This window comes from Elephas maximus, chromosome 24, assembly GCF_024166365.1.
Source record: "Elephas maximus indicus isolate mEleMax1 chromosome 24, mEleMax1 primary haplotype, whole genome shotgun sequence".
NCBI classification, from domain to species: Eukaryota; Metazoa; Chordata; class Mammalia; order Proboscidea; family Elephantidae; genus Elephas; species Elephas maximus.
In genome coordinates, this window is record NC_064842.1 from 33,678,747 (window position 1) to 33,694,401 (window position 15,655).

General features: G+C 43.0%; 1 protein-coding gene across 9 annotated transcripts in view; it reads left to right on the forward strand.

Annotated features, from left to right (window-relative positions):
- Positions 1-105: 105 nt before the first annotated feature.
- Positions 106-15,655, forward strand: part of TTC13 (tetratricopeptide repeat domain 13) — a 92,416-nt gene continuing 76,866 nt past the window's right edge. For all 9 annotated transcript variants that reach the window (XM_049868638.1, XM_049868645.1, XM_049868637.1 and 6 more), the window contains exon 1: positions 106-460. In XM_049868638.1, coding sequence (XP_049724595.1) covers positions 190-460 — 271 coding nt within the window. In that variant the 5' untranslated portion in view covers positions 106-189. The remainder of the gene's footprint in view (positions 461-15,655) is intronic.

The following is a 15,655-nucleotide window of genomic DNA, read 5'->3' on the forward strand; positions in this document are numbered from 1 at the left end:
CTGGGACTCGTAGTCCTAGTACGCAAAGGGGGCCAAAGGCTGGCAGAGCTGAGCCTACAATTCCCAGAAGGCAACGTCGGCTCGTTGCTCCCGCCCCACCTTCCCACGGCCCACCTGCCCCGCCGCGGCTTGCAGGCAGGAGGCTGGAGTGCGGGGAGAGGGGCGCCCGCACATGCGCCTTAGGAGAAGATGGCACCTGCCGGCTGCTGCTGCTGCTGCTGCTGGGGAGGCGCTGTGCCCGCCGCCGGCGCTGCCCGGCGCCTCCTGGGGCTGCTGCTGCTGCTGGGGGCCCTGCCCTCCGAGCTGCAACCGGGGGCTCTGGCCACCGAGTACTACTCGCCGCTGTCCCTGCTCAAGCAGGAGCTGCAGCACCGGCAGCAGCAGGAGGCCCCGGCGGGCGGCGGCGGCTGCAACCCGCAGTCCGGAGACTGGGGGGATCAGTACTCGGCCGAGTGCGGCGGTAAGTGGGAGGCCGGGCGCCCCAGGCTGGGCCGGGGGCCGGGGGTGCGGGACATCCCGCGGCCGCAGCGCGTCCTCCGGCGGGAGGCGGTGAGCCGAGAGCCGAGCCGCGAGGGGCCGTGCTGGAGCGGTTCCCGGTGCTGCCTCGCGCGCTCTCCACCCCCGCCGCCGCGCGCCCCCTCCCGCAGCCGCCTTTCGGGGAGGGCGATGAATGGAGAAGGGGACTGACAGCGTGCACCTGGAGTTCAGGGCCACCTCTCCGGAGTCTGAGGCAACTGCCTCCGTGTCCGCCGCTGGTCCAGCCCAGGTGCCATGGGAACCAGGGAGGACGGGCTAGAACCTTGCCGGTGACCGCAGGGGAGATGCCTGGCTATCTTAGGCCTGGAAACCGAGTTTCCTGACCTCCTGGATTAATGTTTTGTATTAAATACATCCTCTAAAAACTTGATCCGTGGAAGAAAGAAGGTACCAGAGAGCGAGCCCATTTTATTCTTCTCATCGACATCTCGCTTCCAGTTAAGTATGACAAGTGACCTGCCACGCATGTCTCCCTGCAGGCCATCAGACTGCGTGTGTCCGAAGCTTATGTATATTGGAAACTTGTGCATAGCCTTCCTTTGGATAGGTCGCGATTCGCCTCAGTGTAATATGTAATGGGAGATGCCGCAGGGGCAAAACACACGTCTGAGTTTTTTGTTTTGAAGTTGTATAGGGGGGCCTTTTCACCCTTCAATTCCCTCCCCTAGCCCTGGGTGAGTTCCTTTGAAAGGGCCTGGGTTTACCAGCTCACTAGGAGCTTGTTGGTTGCTTTCATGGCTTAACAGCAATGGTACCTGGAGAGACAACTTTAATCAAGATGGGATGAGATGTCAAGATTAGCACAATCTGATTTCTTTGAGGAAGTTTCACTCAGAAAGAGATGTGTGACTTCTCTATTTTGTAGTAGATCTCGACTAGTAACAGGATAAATAACATGGCTGGCGTTGCATAGTGAAAAAAGAATGGCTTTTAGCTGTGCCTCTTTCTGTGACTCTGAGCAAATTAATAACCTATCTTTGCATAAATTGCCTCCTCTGTAAATTGAAGGCAGTATTACCTAACTTAGATAATAATCGTACTGTGGTAGCTTGCATGTTGCTGTGATGCTGGAAGCTATTCCACTGGTATTTCAAATACCAGCAGGGCCACTCATGGTGGACAGATTTCAGAAGAGCTTCCAGACTAAGACAGACGAGGAAGAAAGGCCTAGCGATCTGCTTCTAAAAATTAGCTAATGAGAACCCTATGGATCACAACAGAGTATTGTCTGATACAGTGTTGGAAGATGAGCCCTGTTGGTTGGAAGGCACTGAAGATACACGGTGGTGGCAACAACGGACTCAGACATACCTATGATCATGAAGATGGTGCACCACTGGGCAACATTTTGTTTTGTTGTGCATAAGGTTACCATGAGTCCGTGCCAACTCGATGACACCTAACAACAACGACATTACCAAACTCACAAGATTTTGTCTTCCTCACAAGGGTACTGTGAGGAAAATAAGAATAGCCAACGTATATGGAGTGCTTGCCATATACCAGGTGCTGAGCTAATTGCATTACATCAGTTAGCTTAGTTAATCCTCAGAACAAGGAGCCCTGATGGCACAGTCGTTAAAGCCTTGGCTGCTGCTAACCAAAAGGTGGGTGATTTGAACCTACCAGCTGCTCCGCAGGAGGAAGATGTGGCAGTCTGCTTCTATAGAGATTTATAGCCTTGGAAACCCTATGGGGCAGTTCTACTTTGTTCTGTAGGGTCACTATGAGTTGGAATTGACAGTGGCAATGGATTTGGCAGTGGGTTTGGATTTTTTTTTTTTAAATCCTCATAGCAGCAGTAACTACCTCATTGGATTGTTATTTCCTTTTCTCAGATGAGGAAACTGAGACACAGTGAGAATGTCAATTTCTTGAGGCCACACAGCAGTAAAGGAGCCTATACAGTCATACTCCAAACAAAGCCTTTGCTCTTAGCCACCAAGTAAAAGCATAGCATAGGTACAACAAGAGTGCATATTGAGTGAATCTTCCTTTCCCCTTCCCACTGAGCTACATAAAACTCATTGGCTAAAGGAGACCCAGATGCTCGGCAGGGGAACATAATTGATATTATGATGTGATCTAGGTAGTTCATTTCATCCTGTGGCATCAGGGCTTATACTAGTGTTTAAAAGTCTTCGTTTGAGCCAGCTCTGGCTTGTTTTACAGGTTTTCCCCAGTAATGATAAACATATTTTCATAAACTAGGCAACTGAAAAAACCCTGTGTCCCTTCCCCATCCCCTCACATACAGAGGCTACCTAGCATTCTCTGCTTCAGGGAATGAACACTGTATTAAAGGCTTTAAGTATAATTTATTTAAATGTTTCAATTTTTTTTTTCCATCTCCCTCAAGTAGTAGTTACATTTTTAGTTTGGAATTAAAATGTTCTGTTGCAAATGAGCAGCATGTAACTGCCAACAGGTGCTGAAGCCATTGGAAGTGTTTTTTTTTTTTTTTTTTTTTACTGAGACCAGCTTATCTGGCATTGCCAGCAGAACCCCTAAGTAAATGCCTAGAGCCAGTTGCTAATGCTACTTGGAGCCATTTCCTTCAGCTTTGCTGACTGCAGTATGTGACAAAGGGCAGCCTCTGTTGTCCTAGAGGTTCCCGGAAATACCTCTATTTCTCCCTCCCCACCCTGGACAGCTGTGTAGTTGCTGGAACCTATGAAACCTACCCTCGCCCCTCTCTATCTTAGGGAGAACAGATCTAGAAACAAATTTAGCAGTTTACAACTAACCATAACATAGCCTGAGGGGCAACTTAGTCTCAGGGGCAGCTGATATTCTGTATTCTGAACCCTTTTATGATCAACCTTAGGGTCTAGGTAGGGATTCAGAACTAATGAGTTCTTCAGAATCAGACTGACCTGACCTCACCCACCATTAATCAAGCTGTCCTCACACTTCTCGCCCATCTAGCCACAATCCTGTCCTTATCAAAACTAAAAACCGAACCTGTTGCTATTGAGTTGGTTCTGACTCATAGCAACCGTATAGGACAGAGTAGAAATGCCGCATAGTGTTTCCAGGGAGCGGCTGGTGGATTTGAACTGCTGACCTTTTTTTTTTTTTTTGAGGGCAGGAGCCTTGCTTTATTTACTTTTTTTTTTTTTATTATTGTGCTTTAAGTGAAAGTTTACAAATCAAGTCAGTCTCTCATACAAAAACATACATACACTTTGCTGTGTATACCTAGTTGCTCTCCCGCTAATGAGACAGCACACTTCTTCTCTCCACCCTGAAATTCCCTGTGTTCACTCAGCCTGCTCCTGTCCCCCTCTGCCTTCTCATCTCACCTCCAACAGGAGCTCCCCACATAGTCTTGTGTCTACTTGAGCCAAGAAGCCCACTCCTCACCAGTATCATTTTCTGTCTTGTAGTCCAGTCCAATCCCTGTCTGAAGAGTTGGCTTGGGCTAACAGAAGGTCCAGGGACCATGTCTTCCGGAGTCCTTCCAGTCTCAGTCAGACCATTAAGTCTGATCTTTTTACGAGAATTTGAGGTCTGCATCCCACTGTTCTCCTGCTCCATCAGGGATTCTCTGTTGTGTTCCCTGTCAGGGCAGTCCGTGGTTGTAGCCAGGCACCATCTAATTATTCTGGTCTCGGGCCGATGTAGTCTCTGGTTTATGTGGCCTTTTCTGTCTCTTGGGCACATAATTACCTTGTGTCTTGGGTGCTCTTCATTCTCCTTTGCCCCAGGTAGGTTGAGACCAATTAATACATCTGAGATGGCTGCTTTCTAGCGTTTAAGGCCCCAGATGCCACTCACCAAAGTGGGAATGAACTGCTGACCTTTTTGTTAGCTTCCGAGCTCTTAACCACTGCACTACCAGGGCTCCCAATTTCTTACTAGTATTAATAATAAAGTTCCACACCTTAAGCTGTGTTGAAAGCTATATTCTTGAGTAACTTCTAGTATTTTATATTTGGCATATATATACGGATGTTTCACTGGATTTTATATTTCGAGTTATAGAGCTAGAATGCATCTGTTCTTCCATTGAAGAAAATATTTGTGTGTCTACTAGTTGCTATTCAGTATTCTAGACCCTGGGGATATAGCACAACAGCCAAGTTCCCCTCATGGGACTCCTGCTTTAGTGGGGAGACATAGCGTATAATGTGTCTGGTGCTAAGATCTTTGAAGAATAAAGCAGGACAAGGGAATAAAAGGTAATGTAAGGGGAGAAATGCAAATCAAAACTACACTGAGATTCCATCTCACACCAACAAGGCTGGCATTAATCCAAAAAACACAAAATAATAAATGTTGGAGAGGTTGTGGAGAGACTGGAACACTGATACACTGCTGGTAGGAATGTAAAATGGTACAGCCACTTTGGAAATCGATTTGGCACTCCCTTAAAAAACTAGAAATAGAACTACCATACGATCCAGCAATCCCACTCCTTGGAATATATCCTAGAGAAATAAGAGCCTTTACACTAACAGAAATATGCACACCCGTGTTCATTGCAGCACTGTTTACAGTAGCAAAAAATGGAAGCAACCAAGGTGCCCATCAACGGATGAATGGATAAATAAATTATGGTATATTCACACTATGGAATACAATGCATCGATAAAGAACAATGATGAATCTGTGAAACATTTCATAACGTGGAGGAACCTAGAAGGCATTATGCTGAGTGAAATCAGTCAGTTGCAAAAGGACAGATATTGTATAAGACCACTATTATAAGAACCGGAGAAATAGTTTAAACAGAGAAGAAAATATTCTTTGATGATTACGAGAGGGGGGAGGGAGGGAAGGAGAGAGGAGGGCTTTCACTAATTAAAAAAATAATAGATAATTTTAGGTGAAGGGAAAGACAATGCACAATACAGGAGAGGTCAGTACAACTGGACTAAACTAAAAAGCAATGAAGTTTCCTGAATAAACTGAATGCTTCAAAGGCCAGAGTAGCAGGTGCAGGGCTTTGGGGACCATGGTTTCAGGGGACAGCTAAGTCAATTGGCATAATAAAATCTATTAAGAAAACATTCTGCATCCCACTTTGGAGAGTGGCTTCTGAGGTCTTAAATGCTAGCAGGCGGCCATTTAAGAAGCATCAATGGGTCTCAACCCACCTGGAGCAAAGGAGAATGAAGAACACCAAAGATACAAGGTAATTATGAGCCCAAGAGACAGAGAGGACCACATAAACCAGAGACTACATCAGTCTGAGACCAGAAGAACTAGATGGTGCCCAGCTACAACCAATGACTGCCCTCACAGGGAGCACAACAGAGAACCCCTGAGGGAGCAGGAGAGCAGTGGGATGCAGACCCCCAATTCTCATAAAAAGACCAGACTTAATGGTCTGACTGAGACTGTGAAGGACCCTGGAGGTCACGGTCCCCAGACCTTCTGTTAGCCCAAGACAGGAACCATTCCTAAAGCCAACTCTTTAGACAGGTATTGGACTGGACTGTGGGATAGAAAGTGATACTGGTGAAGAATGAGCTTCTTGGATCAAGTAGACACATGAGACTATGTTGGCATCTCCTGTCTGGAGGGGAGATGAGAGGGCCAAGGGGGTCAGAACCTAGCTGAATGGACACAAATAGACTGGAGGAAAGGAGTGTGCTGTCTTATTAGGGGGAGAGCAATTAGGAGCATATAGCAAGGTGTATATAAATTTTTGTATGAGAGACTGACTTGATTTGTAAACTTTCGCTTAAAGCACAATAAAAATGAAAAAAAAAAGGTAATGTGAGGGGCTACTGTGAGATACTATAGTCAGGACAGGCCTCTGGTAAGGTGACATTTGAGCAGAGACTTGAGTAAAGTGAGATTTAGAGAGACCTTAGAGATTACTATTTGGTAAATGAAGGCATAGGTAAACTGTAACTTGTCCATTGATTTAAGAATCCAGGCTCTCTCCTCTGCTGTTTTTACTGAAGCTATACTGCATCTCGTTAAAATGTAACATTTATATAAAGTATATCTTATATTTTCTTTACAGTTTAAAATATATTGTAATGGTTCGAATATGCATTTCTAGCTGTTCCTTTAAAAAATACTTTCTTACTCCTTTGAAAATGTAATAATAATAAGGACAGTGAGTTTATTTGAATTTTATTTTGCTGCCTTCTCTAGACTTTTCGTCTACTCCCAAGGAATATAGTCCTTGTTCTTGATGTTTTTATAGTAGTTTTCAAGTAGCTGCCTCTACCAAATTGGTGACATTAGCACTTAACTATGTTTTACCTCAAGTTTATTGATTAATTTATGACCTGAAGACATTTTCTTTAGTTTGTTGAAATTAATGAGTTTCATTTTGTTTTCCCTCAGTTCTTTGTGGACAAGAGAGCATTTAGTGTCTGTCTGTCCAATTTGGGAGTTGCTAAGTACCAGAAAAATAAGGAAGTAGCTACAAACCTAGCTCTGTGTTTTTGACAAGATCAGTAAGACTTAAAGACTTTGTCAGCATATATGATATCTTAATTAAGAAATATTTAAATACATGAAGGAGGATGTCTTGTTGCTCATAGCACTGAAGCCGTTGTTACGCCTTAGAAATAGTTGGGAATCAATGGAAGGAGACTTTTATGATGAGAGCTATCTCCTTTTTTGTTCTGGCTATGAGGAAGTTAAGGACGAGATTATATGCTTAGTCATAGCAACTGTGGTAACTTTTATGGTTAGTGTATTTATTTTATCCTTTTTTCCCCTTGGCTCTGATTGTCTGTTATCATATTTAGCTTTGTGGCAAATCTCTTCAGAACTTTCTATTAAGGCACATATTAGTGAATTTGCCAATGTGAAGTAGCAGGCTTACTTTGAATGGAGGAACTGGGCATAGAGTGCATAGAGTGGTGGAGAGATTGGTAGATTGATATCTGGCCAAGTCCTGGCTGCTATGGCCAGTCGAGTGTTCACCACCTTCGCTAATCAATAGTACATTTCAGAAAGCCCTCCGGTTTTAGAGGTAGCATTCTGTAACATGAGCCCTGTGGAGATGATTGTTGTTTGGTTGACGATGAGTTAGCTCTGGCTGATGGCGGCCTCATGTATAAGAAAAGAAAACATTGCCTGATTCTGTGCCATTCTTTATTATTGTTGGTATGTTTGAGCCCATTGTTTTGGTTATTGGAGATGATAGCCTGTGGTATTTGAGTACTCCTTAGCTTTTCCATACACATCTATTGTCATGCAGAATTATGTTTGCATTTTAAAAGGCCTGTAACTACTACAAGTGTGCATCTTTGAGTGAAGAGCCGTTATTTTTTCTTTTTTTCACGTCTGGCTGAGGTCAAAAGATTTGTGGTCTGAGTTTAGATTGTGGAACAGGACTGCATTGCCCAGGCTGAGCACTTTCTGTATAAAAACTTTTAAAGAAGTCTTTTGTGCACAGTGTGGAGTCGACTTGGCTTCACTGCACTTAGTTAAGTGCCTGACCAAAGGGCCAGTTTGTGCAGCTTTTCCCTTTCACAGTGGGTTGCTTTAAAGAGACCATTTGTTTGGGCTCATCTTATATTGCAAATAGAATAAGTACAAAATTTATAAAAGAAGCAGAATTTCAATACTTTTTAATACCTTTCACTTGGGTAAATGCTTTAACATTTTCCTTCTGTTACATTTTATTTTGAATTTTTGTTGAAATATGACATATGCAGAAAAATGCATATATTTTAAGTGTACAGCTCAGTGAACTTTTATAAACTGAAAAACTTGTGTAACCAGACAGAACCTAAATCCAGAATTGAGACCCTACTTTTCACTTGGAAATATTTTTTTCTAGCTTTATGTCTGATTTAAGGTCCATGGCAAACCGAAAACCAAACCCATTGCTGTAAAGTTGATTCCTACTCATAGGATGGAGTAGAACTGCCCCACAGGGCTTCCCGGGAGTGGTTGGTGAATTCAAACTGCCAACCTTTTGGTTGGCAGCCAAACTCTTAACCACTGTGCCACGAAGGCTCCAGGACAGCGCTTTGGATTTCCATTGTGCACACGCTCACATCTTGAGCTCCGGAATCCTGTATCAAATGCTCCATCCACTCACTGTTCAGGACCTCTCTTACATGCAGAGACCAGTTGACTTCTCTCGCTGCCTTTTCCTGCCTGTGTTTGGGATGTTCTAAGTGATTCGGTGTTGCCTTATCATTGCCTAGATCTCTTTCAACTTTCCCAGTGAGTCAGTAGTTGACAGTGTGTGGGGTTTTGAGAGAAAGTTGCTAGCTCTTAACAGTACTTGGGGTTGGAGCACTGGTGCATCTTCCAGCTAGCTTGTAGCAGCAGGTCAAGTGAACACGTGTGCAGGTGAGGCGGGCCGCTTAGTCTTGGGGCCACAGCACTCTCCACCCTGTTCTCTTCTTGGATTAAAACCAAACCAAACCTGTTGCTGTCGAGTTGATCCTGACTGTAGCAACCCTATAGGACACAGTAGGACTGCCCCATAGGGTTCCCAAGGAACGCCTACTGGATTCAAACTGCCGACCTTTTGATTAACAGCTGTAGCTCTTCACCACTGTGCCAGCAGGGTTTCCGCATAATTTGCTTCTGTGCCTATTTTTCCATTCCGAACAACTGAATAACTCTTCTTCTTTCTGTTTTATCCATTTTTATGTGTATTGATGCCTTTATGTGGGTTAATACAGCTTTGATCAGATTACATTCAAGCTGTGTTAAAAAGCCATTCTGTCTTTAAGATGGCTTTTGCATATCCTTGGTCTGATGAATTATTTATATGTTGACTTTATAATTTACTTTTCAGTGGGCATTCTCTATTTCCAAGTTGTTTTATGTAACTTACCCACCTTGGGTACCAAGAAATAGTATTTTATTAGAATAAAAGAAGCATATAAATTCTTCAGAGGAGAGAGAACTCTTCTTGTTATTATGTTTGAAAAGAGATTTATTACTTGGGACCACAAATAGGGGCCATTGTGGAATATAATGGGTGTCTTATAAATATAGAAATTGTTAAAAGCAAAAGGCATTATGGTTGCTGCCATGTCATCTCTTGGCTTCCAGGTGGCTCCTCCAGCCACAATAATTCTATCTTCTCTTCCCAGGTCACCCTACATATAGGACTAGAATTGTCAATAAATACCTGGACTTCCAGCTTCTAGCCCATGCATGAGAAAAGCCCAGTCATCTGATTCTCAAGTAACTCAGCACCCGTTCCTGTGGAGTCTATTCTGACTCACAGCATCCCTATAGGACAGAGTAGAACTTGCCCATAGAGTTTCCAAGTCTGCAGTCTTGACAGAAGCATACTGCCACGTCTTTCTCCAACGGAGCAGCTGGTGGGTTTAAACTGTTGACCTCTCGATTGACAGCCAAGTTCTTAACCACTGTGCCACCAGGAGTCTCAATTCAGTACACCTGATCTGTTATAACCAGAACTAGGTGGTCATGTGATGGGTGCAACCCAGCGACTGTTAAATTCCTTGTGAAAACTTTTCCTTCTGTGATTGGTGGTGGGTTTGCTGTTCGCAAGCTTTCAGTCAGTTTTTACTTATAGACATGAATGTGTGACAAATGCATGCTCCTTTCTCCTCCTTGATCCAAAGCCATAGTCTTCTTATTTGATTGAGGAAGAAGCAATCAGAAGAGAATATCCACCCTTCCCACCTTCATAGCTCTCAGTCTTCCAGCAGCTGTACTGATATTTTTGTCTCTGTCATGTTACAGTGGAAGAACACTTGGTGCTTCTGCCTCGCGTAAACTTTCCACTTGTGCGCTGGATCTCATTCCCTCCTGTCTTCCATCAGCATACAAATGGTTATCATATCTCCCATCTTGAAAAAACAAGCAACAAAAACAGGACCACATGTTCTTCCAGCTGCTGCCCCATTTCTCTGCTTCCTTTTACAGCAGAATTCCTCAAAAGAGATGTTTATATGCTGTCTCCATTCGTCCTGTTCTCTCTTCAGCTGTTACGGTCAGCTTTTGTTCTCATCACTCCACCAAAGCTGTTTTTCAGATCCACTGTGTGTGAGGTGGAGAGGGGAAAGAAGGTCTTGACACTGCTGTGCCTAAGCTGTTGACCCAGCATTGGCTGGTAGAGTAAGTTGTGACAAATGTACTGTTTCTTTCATTGATATAGTGTCTTAGAGCACTGGATGTGGTGAGTGCTGGCTGTGCTGTTTCTCAGCTCCGTGACCTTGAACGTATTTAGTAGCGTTAGGCTTATTTCCCAGTGTGTAAAATGGACATGATATATGTTCTACCAACTTCAAAGGATGAAAGACCGAAAGAAATAATGTTTGTGAAAGTATTTTGAAAGCTGTAAAATACTGTGAAGACTAACATAAACTTAAGGGAAGTAGAAAGAAGAAATTAACAATTAAAATGGCAATTTCAGCCTCTCTCTATGTACTAATACTTAACAATCATTTACTGTGAACTGGACATTATATCCTTTATTCCTTACAATAGCCCTATGAAGCTACGTGGAGGTGGTTATTCTTGTTTTACAGATGAGGAAACTGAGGTTAAGAGATATTAAATAACATGCCCAAAGTCAAACAGCCAGTTCAGCATCTGATCCAAGTCCTTCTGACTCCCCTGCCTGTGCTCTGAACTAAAGTTAAGTAAATTTGAAGTCGGGAAAAGAGTAGGATTAAATCTGCGGTTTACTCTAAATTTCTTTGAAAGTTCTGGTAAAGTTTAGATAATTATTTACCAAGGCTAATCAAAAATAATAGAGAAGGAATAAGTATTTGACTTTAGAAATAAAATAATGTAATGAAATTTGGAAGTCATTATAATGATTGTTTACAGCTTTATGGCAAAGATGTAGAAGGTTTCAAAGAGACGAACGCTTACTTTAGAAAGGTAAACTACCACATTTATGCTCCCCGTCTCTTAAAGGTCCAGATCCTTTACTTACTGTTAAACTTAAGCATCCTAAGCTTTCTTTGAGATTTTGCCTATATTCCCAGCTTAATCGTTCACCATGAGTTAACGATTACCAAATTAATGTCTGAGGTTTTTACCTCTCTCTAGAGTTTCCTAACTATGTGCTAGATAGCTTTCAGTTTAACATCTTACAGGTTCTGTGAGATTTAAATCCAAAGTTAGCCCTTTACATTTTTCCCTCCAAAACCATTCTGCCTCTTAAACACCCTATTAGTGGTACCATGTCTTCCCTAGCTGTACAGACCAGAGACTGATGCCTTTTTCCTCTTTCCATACCTAATTTTTCTCAAAGTCCTGTCCTTTGTAAAATTTATATTTCTCTAGACTATCGCCTTCCATTTCGACCCATTTTTAAGTTGCCATCTGGCCTCCCTGTTCTAGTCTTGGGCTCCTTCTGTCCTTACACACCTGTCAAGAATCTCTCTTCCTGTTTAAAACCTTTCGTGGGTTTTTATTATTAAAGAAGAAAGAATATAAATAAACTAGATGCTACACTTGAAAAGCTAGAAAAGAAGATTTGGGAAATTGGAAGGACTAAGTAGAGGAAAGCCAGAATAAATGAATTAGAAATAGAGCAACAGTAGAATTGATGAATAGATCAAAAGGTTGGTCCTTTAAAAAGAATAGGATAGATATACCTGATGAGGCTGACCCATAAAGAGGAGAGCAGATGCAAACGTACATCACGAATGAGGGTATCGGCACGGCGTTGGGGCCAGTAGTATTGAGACAACTGTGTAGAAATCTCTGCTAAAAAAGTTAAAAGTCTGAAGCAATAAATGTCTAAGGAGATGATACAGAAGAAAAAGATGAGGTTCTGTGATGCTTCTTAAGAATATTTCTGCTGCAAAACCATTAAGTTTCACTTTTACAATCTAAACAAGGAGGAAAACAGATGCTGTTTCTAAGGAAATTGATACCATTTGTCTTAGGCTGGATTCTCTAGAAAAACAAGACCAGTGACGCGCGTATATGGGTATATATGTGTATGGAGAGAGATTTATATCAAGGATATGGTTCACACAGCTGTGGAGGCTGGAAAGTTCAAAGTGTGTAGGTCAGGCTGGAGGCTTCTCCTGACTCACGTAGACGCAGGGACTGGTGAACCCAACATCGCCAGGTCGGACAACAGGCATCTGGCTCACAGATGGTGGAGGCTAACAAATCCCAACATCATCCGTGTCATGGATTGAATTGTGTCCCCCCAAAATATGTGTCAACTTGGTTAGGCCATGATTCCCAGTATTGTGTGGTTGTCCTCCATTTTGTAATTGTAATTTTACGTCAAAGAGTATTAGGGTGGGATCGTAACACCCTTACTAAGCTCACATCCCTGATCCAATGTAAAGGGAGCTTCCCTGGAGTGTGGCTTACGCCACCTTTTATCTTACAAGAGATGAAAGGGAAGCAAGCAGAGAGGGCGACCTGATACCACCAAGAAAGCAGTGCTGTGAGCAGTACCTTTGGACCCGGGATTCCTGTGTGGAGAAGCTCTTAGTCCAGGGGAAGATTGATGACAAGGACCTTCCCCCAGAGCTGACAGAGAAAGCCTTCCCCTGAAGCTGACACCCTGAATTTGGACTTTTAGCCTACTTTACTGTGAGAAAATTAATTTCTCCCTGTTAAAGCCATCCTTTTGTGGTTTTTTCTGTTATAGCAGCACTAGATGACTAAGACAGGCAGGTAAGCTGGCAGGGTTCTGGCTCACAGACTGCAGAGGTTGATGGATCCCAAGATCGGCAGGTGAGCTTCTGGCTCAAGTCCCAAGAACCAGAGGTCAGATGAACAGGAGCCAAGAGTGAGCAAAAGCCCGTGAGCCTTGCCAGAAGATCCACCTATATTGGATACAGTCCCTACGCCCCAGAAAGGAAGCTCCCTTTCAGCCAATTGGCCACTCACAGCAGATCCCATCATGTAGGTAATCACATTATATCAGATATCACCATGGAGGTGATTACATCAGTATACAACTGCCATTCTACATCATAACTGCCAAAGCACTGAGAATCATGGCCCAGCCAAGTTGACATACAACTGTAACAATCACACCATTTTAATACAACTGATTGGGTTATTATAGTAAAGTAATTGAAGCCATAGTATTTTAGTTAAATATTTATTTTGTACTTAGTATTAGTTGGAGGAAACCCTGGTGGCGTAGTGGTTAAGTGCTACGGCTGCTAACCAAAGGGTCGGCAGTTCAAATCCACTAGGCGCTTCTTGGAAACTCTACAGGGCAGTTCTACTCTGTCCTATAGGGTCGCTATGAGTCGGAATCGACTCGACGGCACTGGGTTTGGTTTTGGTTTAGTTAGTATTAGTTGGAGTCCTGATGAAGCAGTGGTTAAGAGCTACGGCTGCTAACCAAAAGGTCAGCAGTTCAAGTCTATCAGCCACTCCTTGGAAACCCTATGGGGCAGTTCTGCTGTGTCCTGTGGGGTCACCGTGAGTTGGAATTGATGGTGGCAGGTTTTTTGGTTTAGTCGTAGTTAAATATTTAGTATTTAGTTAAGTATTTTTAAGATAGGAGAACAAATTTAACATTTTCCAGACATAGTTTACAACTCTAATGCACTGTTTTTTGATTACAGACCTTACCAAACTAGCGAAAGACACTGATGTCAAAATCTAATACAGTTGGGATGAAAAAGAAAGCTATATGCATAGTTATAAAAATCCTAAATAAAATGTGTTAGTAAACTGAAGCTAGCAAGCAATTAGATGAATAATATGCCTCGATCAATTACAGTTTATTCTAGAAGTATAAATATAGTTCAACTTAAAAAAAAAATTGAATTAATCACCTGATAGATCAAAGGAGAAAAATCAAATGGTCGTCTTAAATCTCAAAAGACCCTTGATGAAGTTTAGCAGGCTTTCTTGATTTTAAACCTTTAGGTAAAACAAAGACTAGGAGGATACTTCCTTTAGATGGTAAAATACATCAACCTTAAAGCAATAGGAGCATCTTAGAGCAGCTTTCCACTGCGTGCTGATAAACAAAGTTTTATTGTCAAAAGTTTAGGAAATGCTAGGTTGGTGAATGAAGTATTAATGTCAGGAATAAGCAAGGTGCCAGTTATCACTGATATCGTTGAGAACTTTTTGGAAGTTTTATCCAGTATAAGATGCTGTTTGAGTATAGATATTAAAAGACCTTGCTAAAATGACATGCAGATAATACAGTTTCAACTAAACGGGGCCTGTAATGAAACTGTTAAGAGTTCAAAAGTGTGGGCAAATAAAATATTCAGCTCTAGCTAGTTAAGAAGACAGAAGACTTACAGTATGATGTTATTGTATGGATCACTGTCCCATTCCCTCAACCTCCCATGGCCCCTTCACCTGTTATAGCCTACACTTCCCTCAGATCTCTGCTCACTCATTTAGTGTTAGGAGCACAGAATCTGCAGCCTGGTTCAAATCCCACCTCTGCTACATTGTTAGCTGTGTGGCCTTGGTCAAATTATTTAAGGCTTCTCTGCCTTATTTTCCTCATCTTTAAACTGGGAATTGAAATGATGCCTGTACATGGTAACAACAGAAGTATTAGCTATTGCTGTTGTTCATGCTCTCTGGAAACATTCCCTTACAGGGCCGTTTCTCCCAATTATGCTCTTGTTTATAGCTCTCATACTGTTATTTTTTTTTTTAAAATAATTTTTATTGAGCTTTAAGTGAACGTTTACAAATCAAGTCAGTCTGTCACATGTAAGCTTATACACACCTTACTCCATACTCCCACTTACCCTCCCCCTAATGAGTCAGCCCTTCCAGTCTCTCCTTTCGTGACAATTTTGCCAGTTTCTAACCCTCTCTACCCTCCTGTCTCCCCTCCAGACAGGAGATGCCAACACAGTCTCAAGCGTCCACCTGATACAAGTAGCTCACTCTTCATCGGCATCTCTCTCCAACCCATTGTCCAGTCCCTTCTATGTCTGATGAGTTCTCTTCGGGAATGGTTCCTGTCCTGGGCCAACAGAAGGTTTGGGGACCGTGACCACCGGGATTCCTCTAGTCTCAGTCAGACCATTAAGTCTGGTCTTTTTATGAAAATTTGGGGTCTGCATCCCACTGATTTCCCGCTGCCTCAGGGGTTCTCCGTTGTGCTCCCTGTCAGGGCAGTCATCGGTCGTGGCCGGGCACCATCTAGTTCTTCTGGTCTCAGGATGATGTAAGTCTCTGGTTCATGTGGCCCTTTCTGTCTCTTGGGCTCATAGTTATGGTGTGA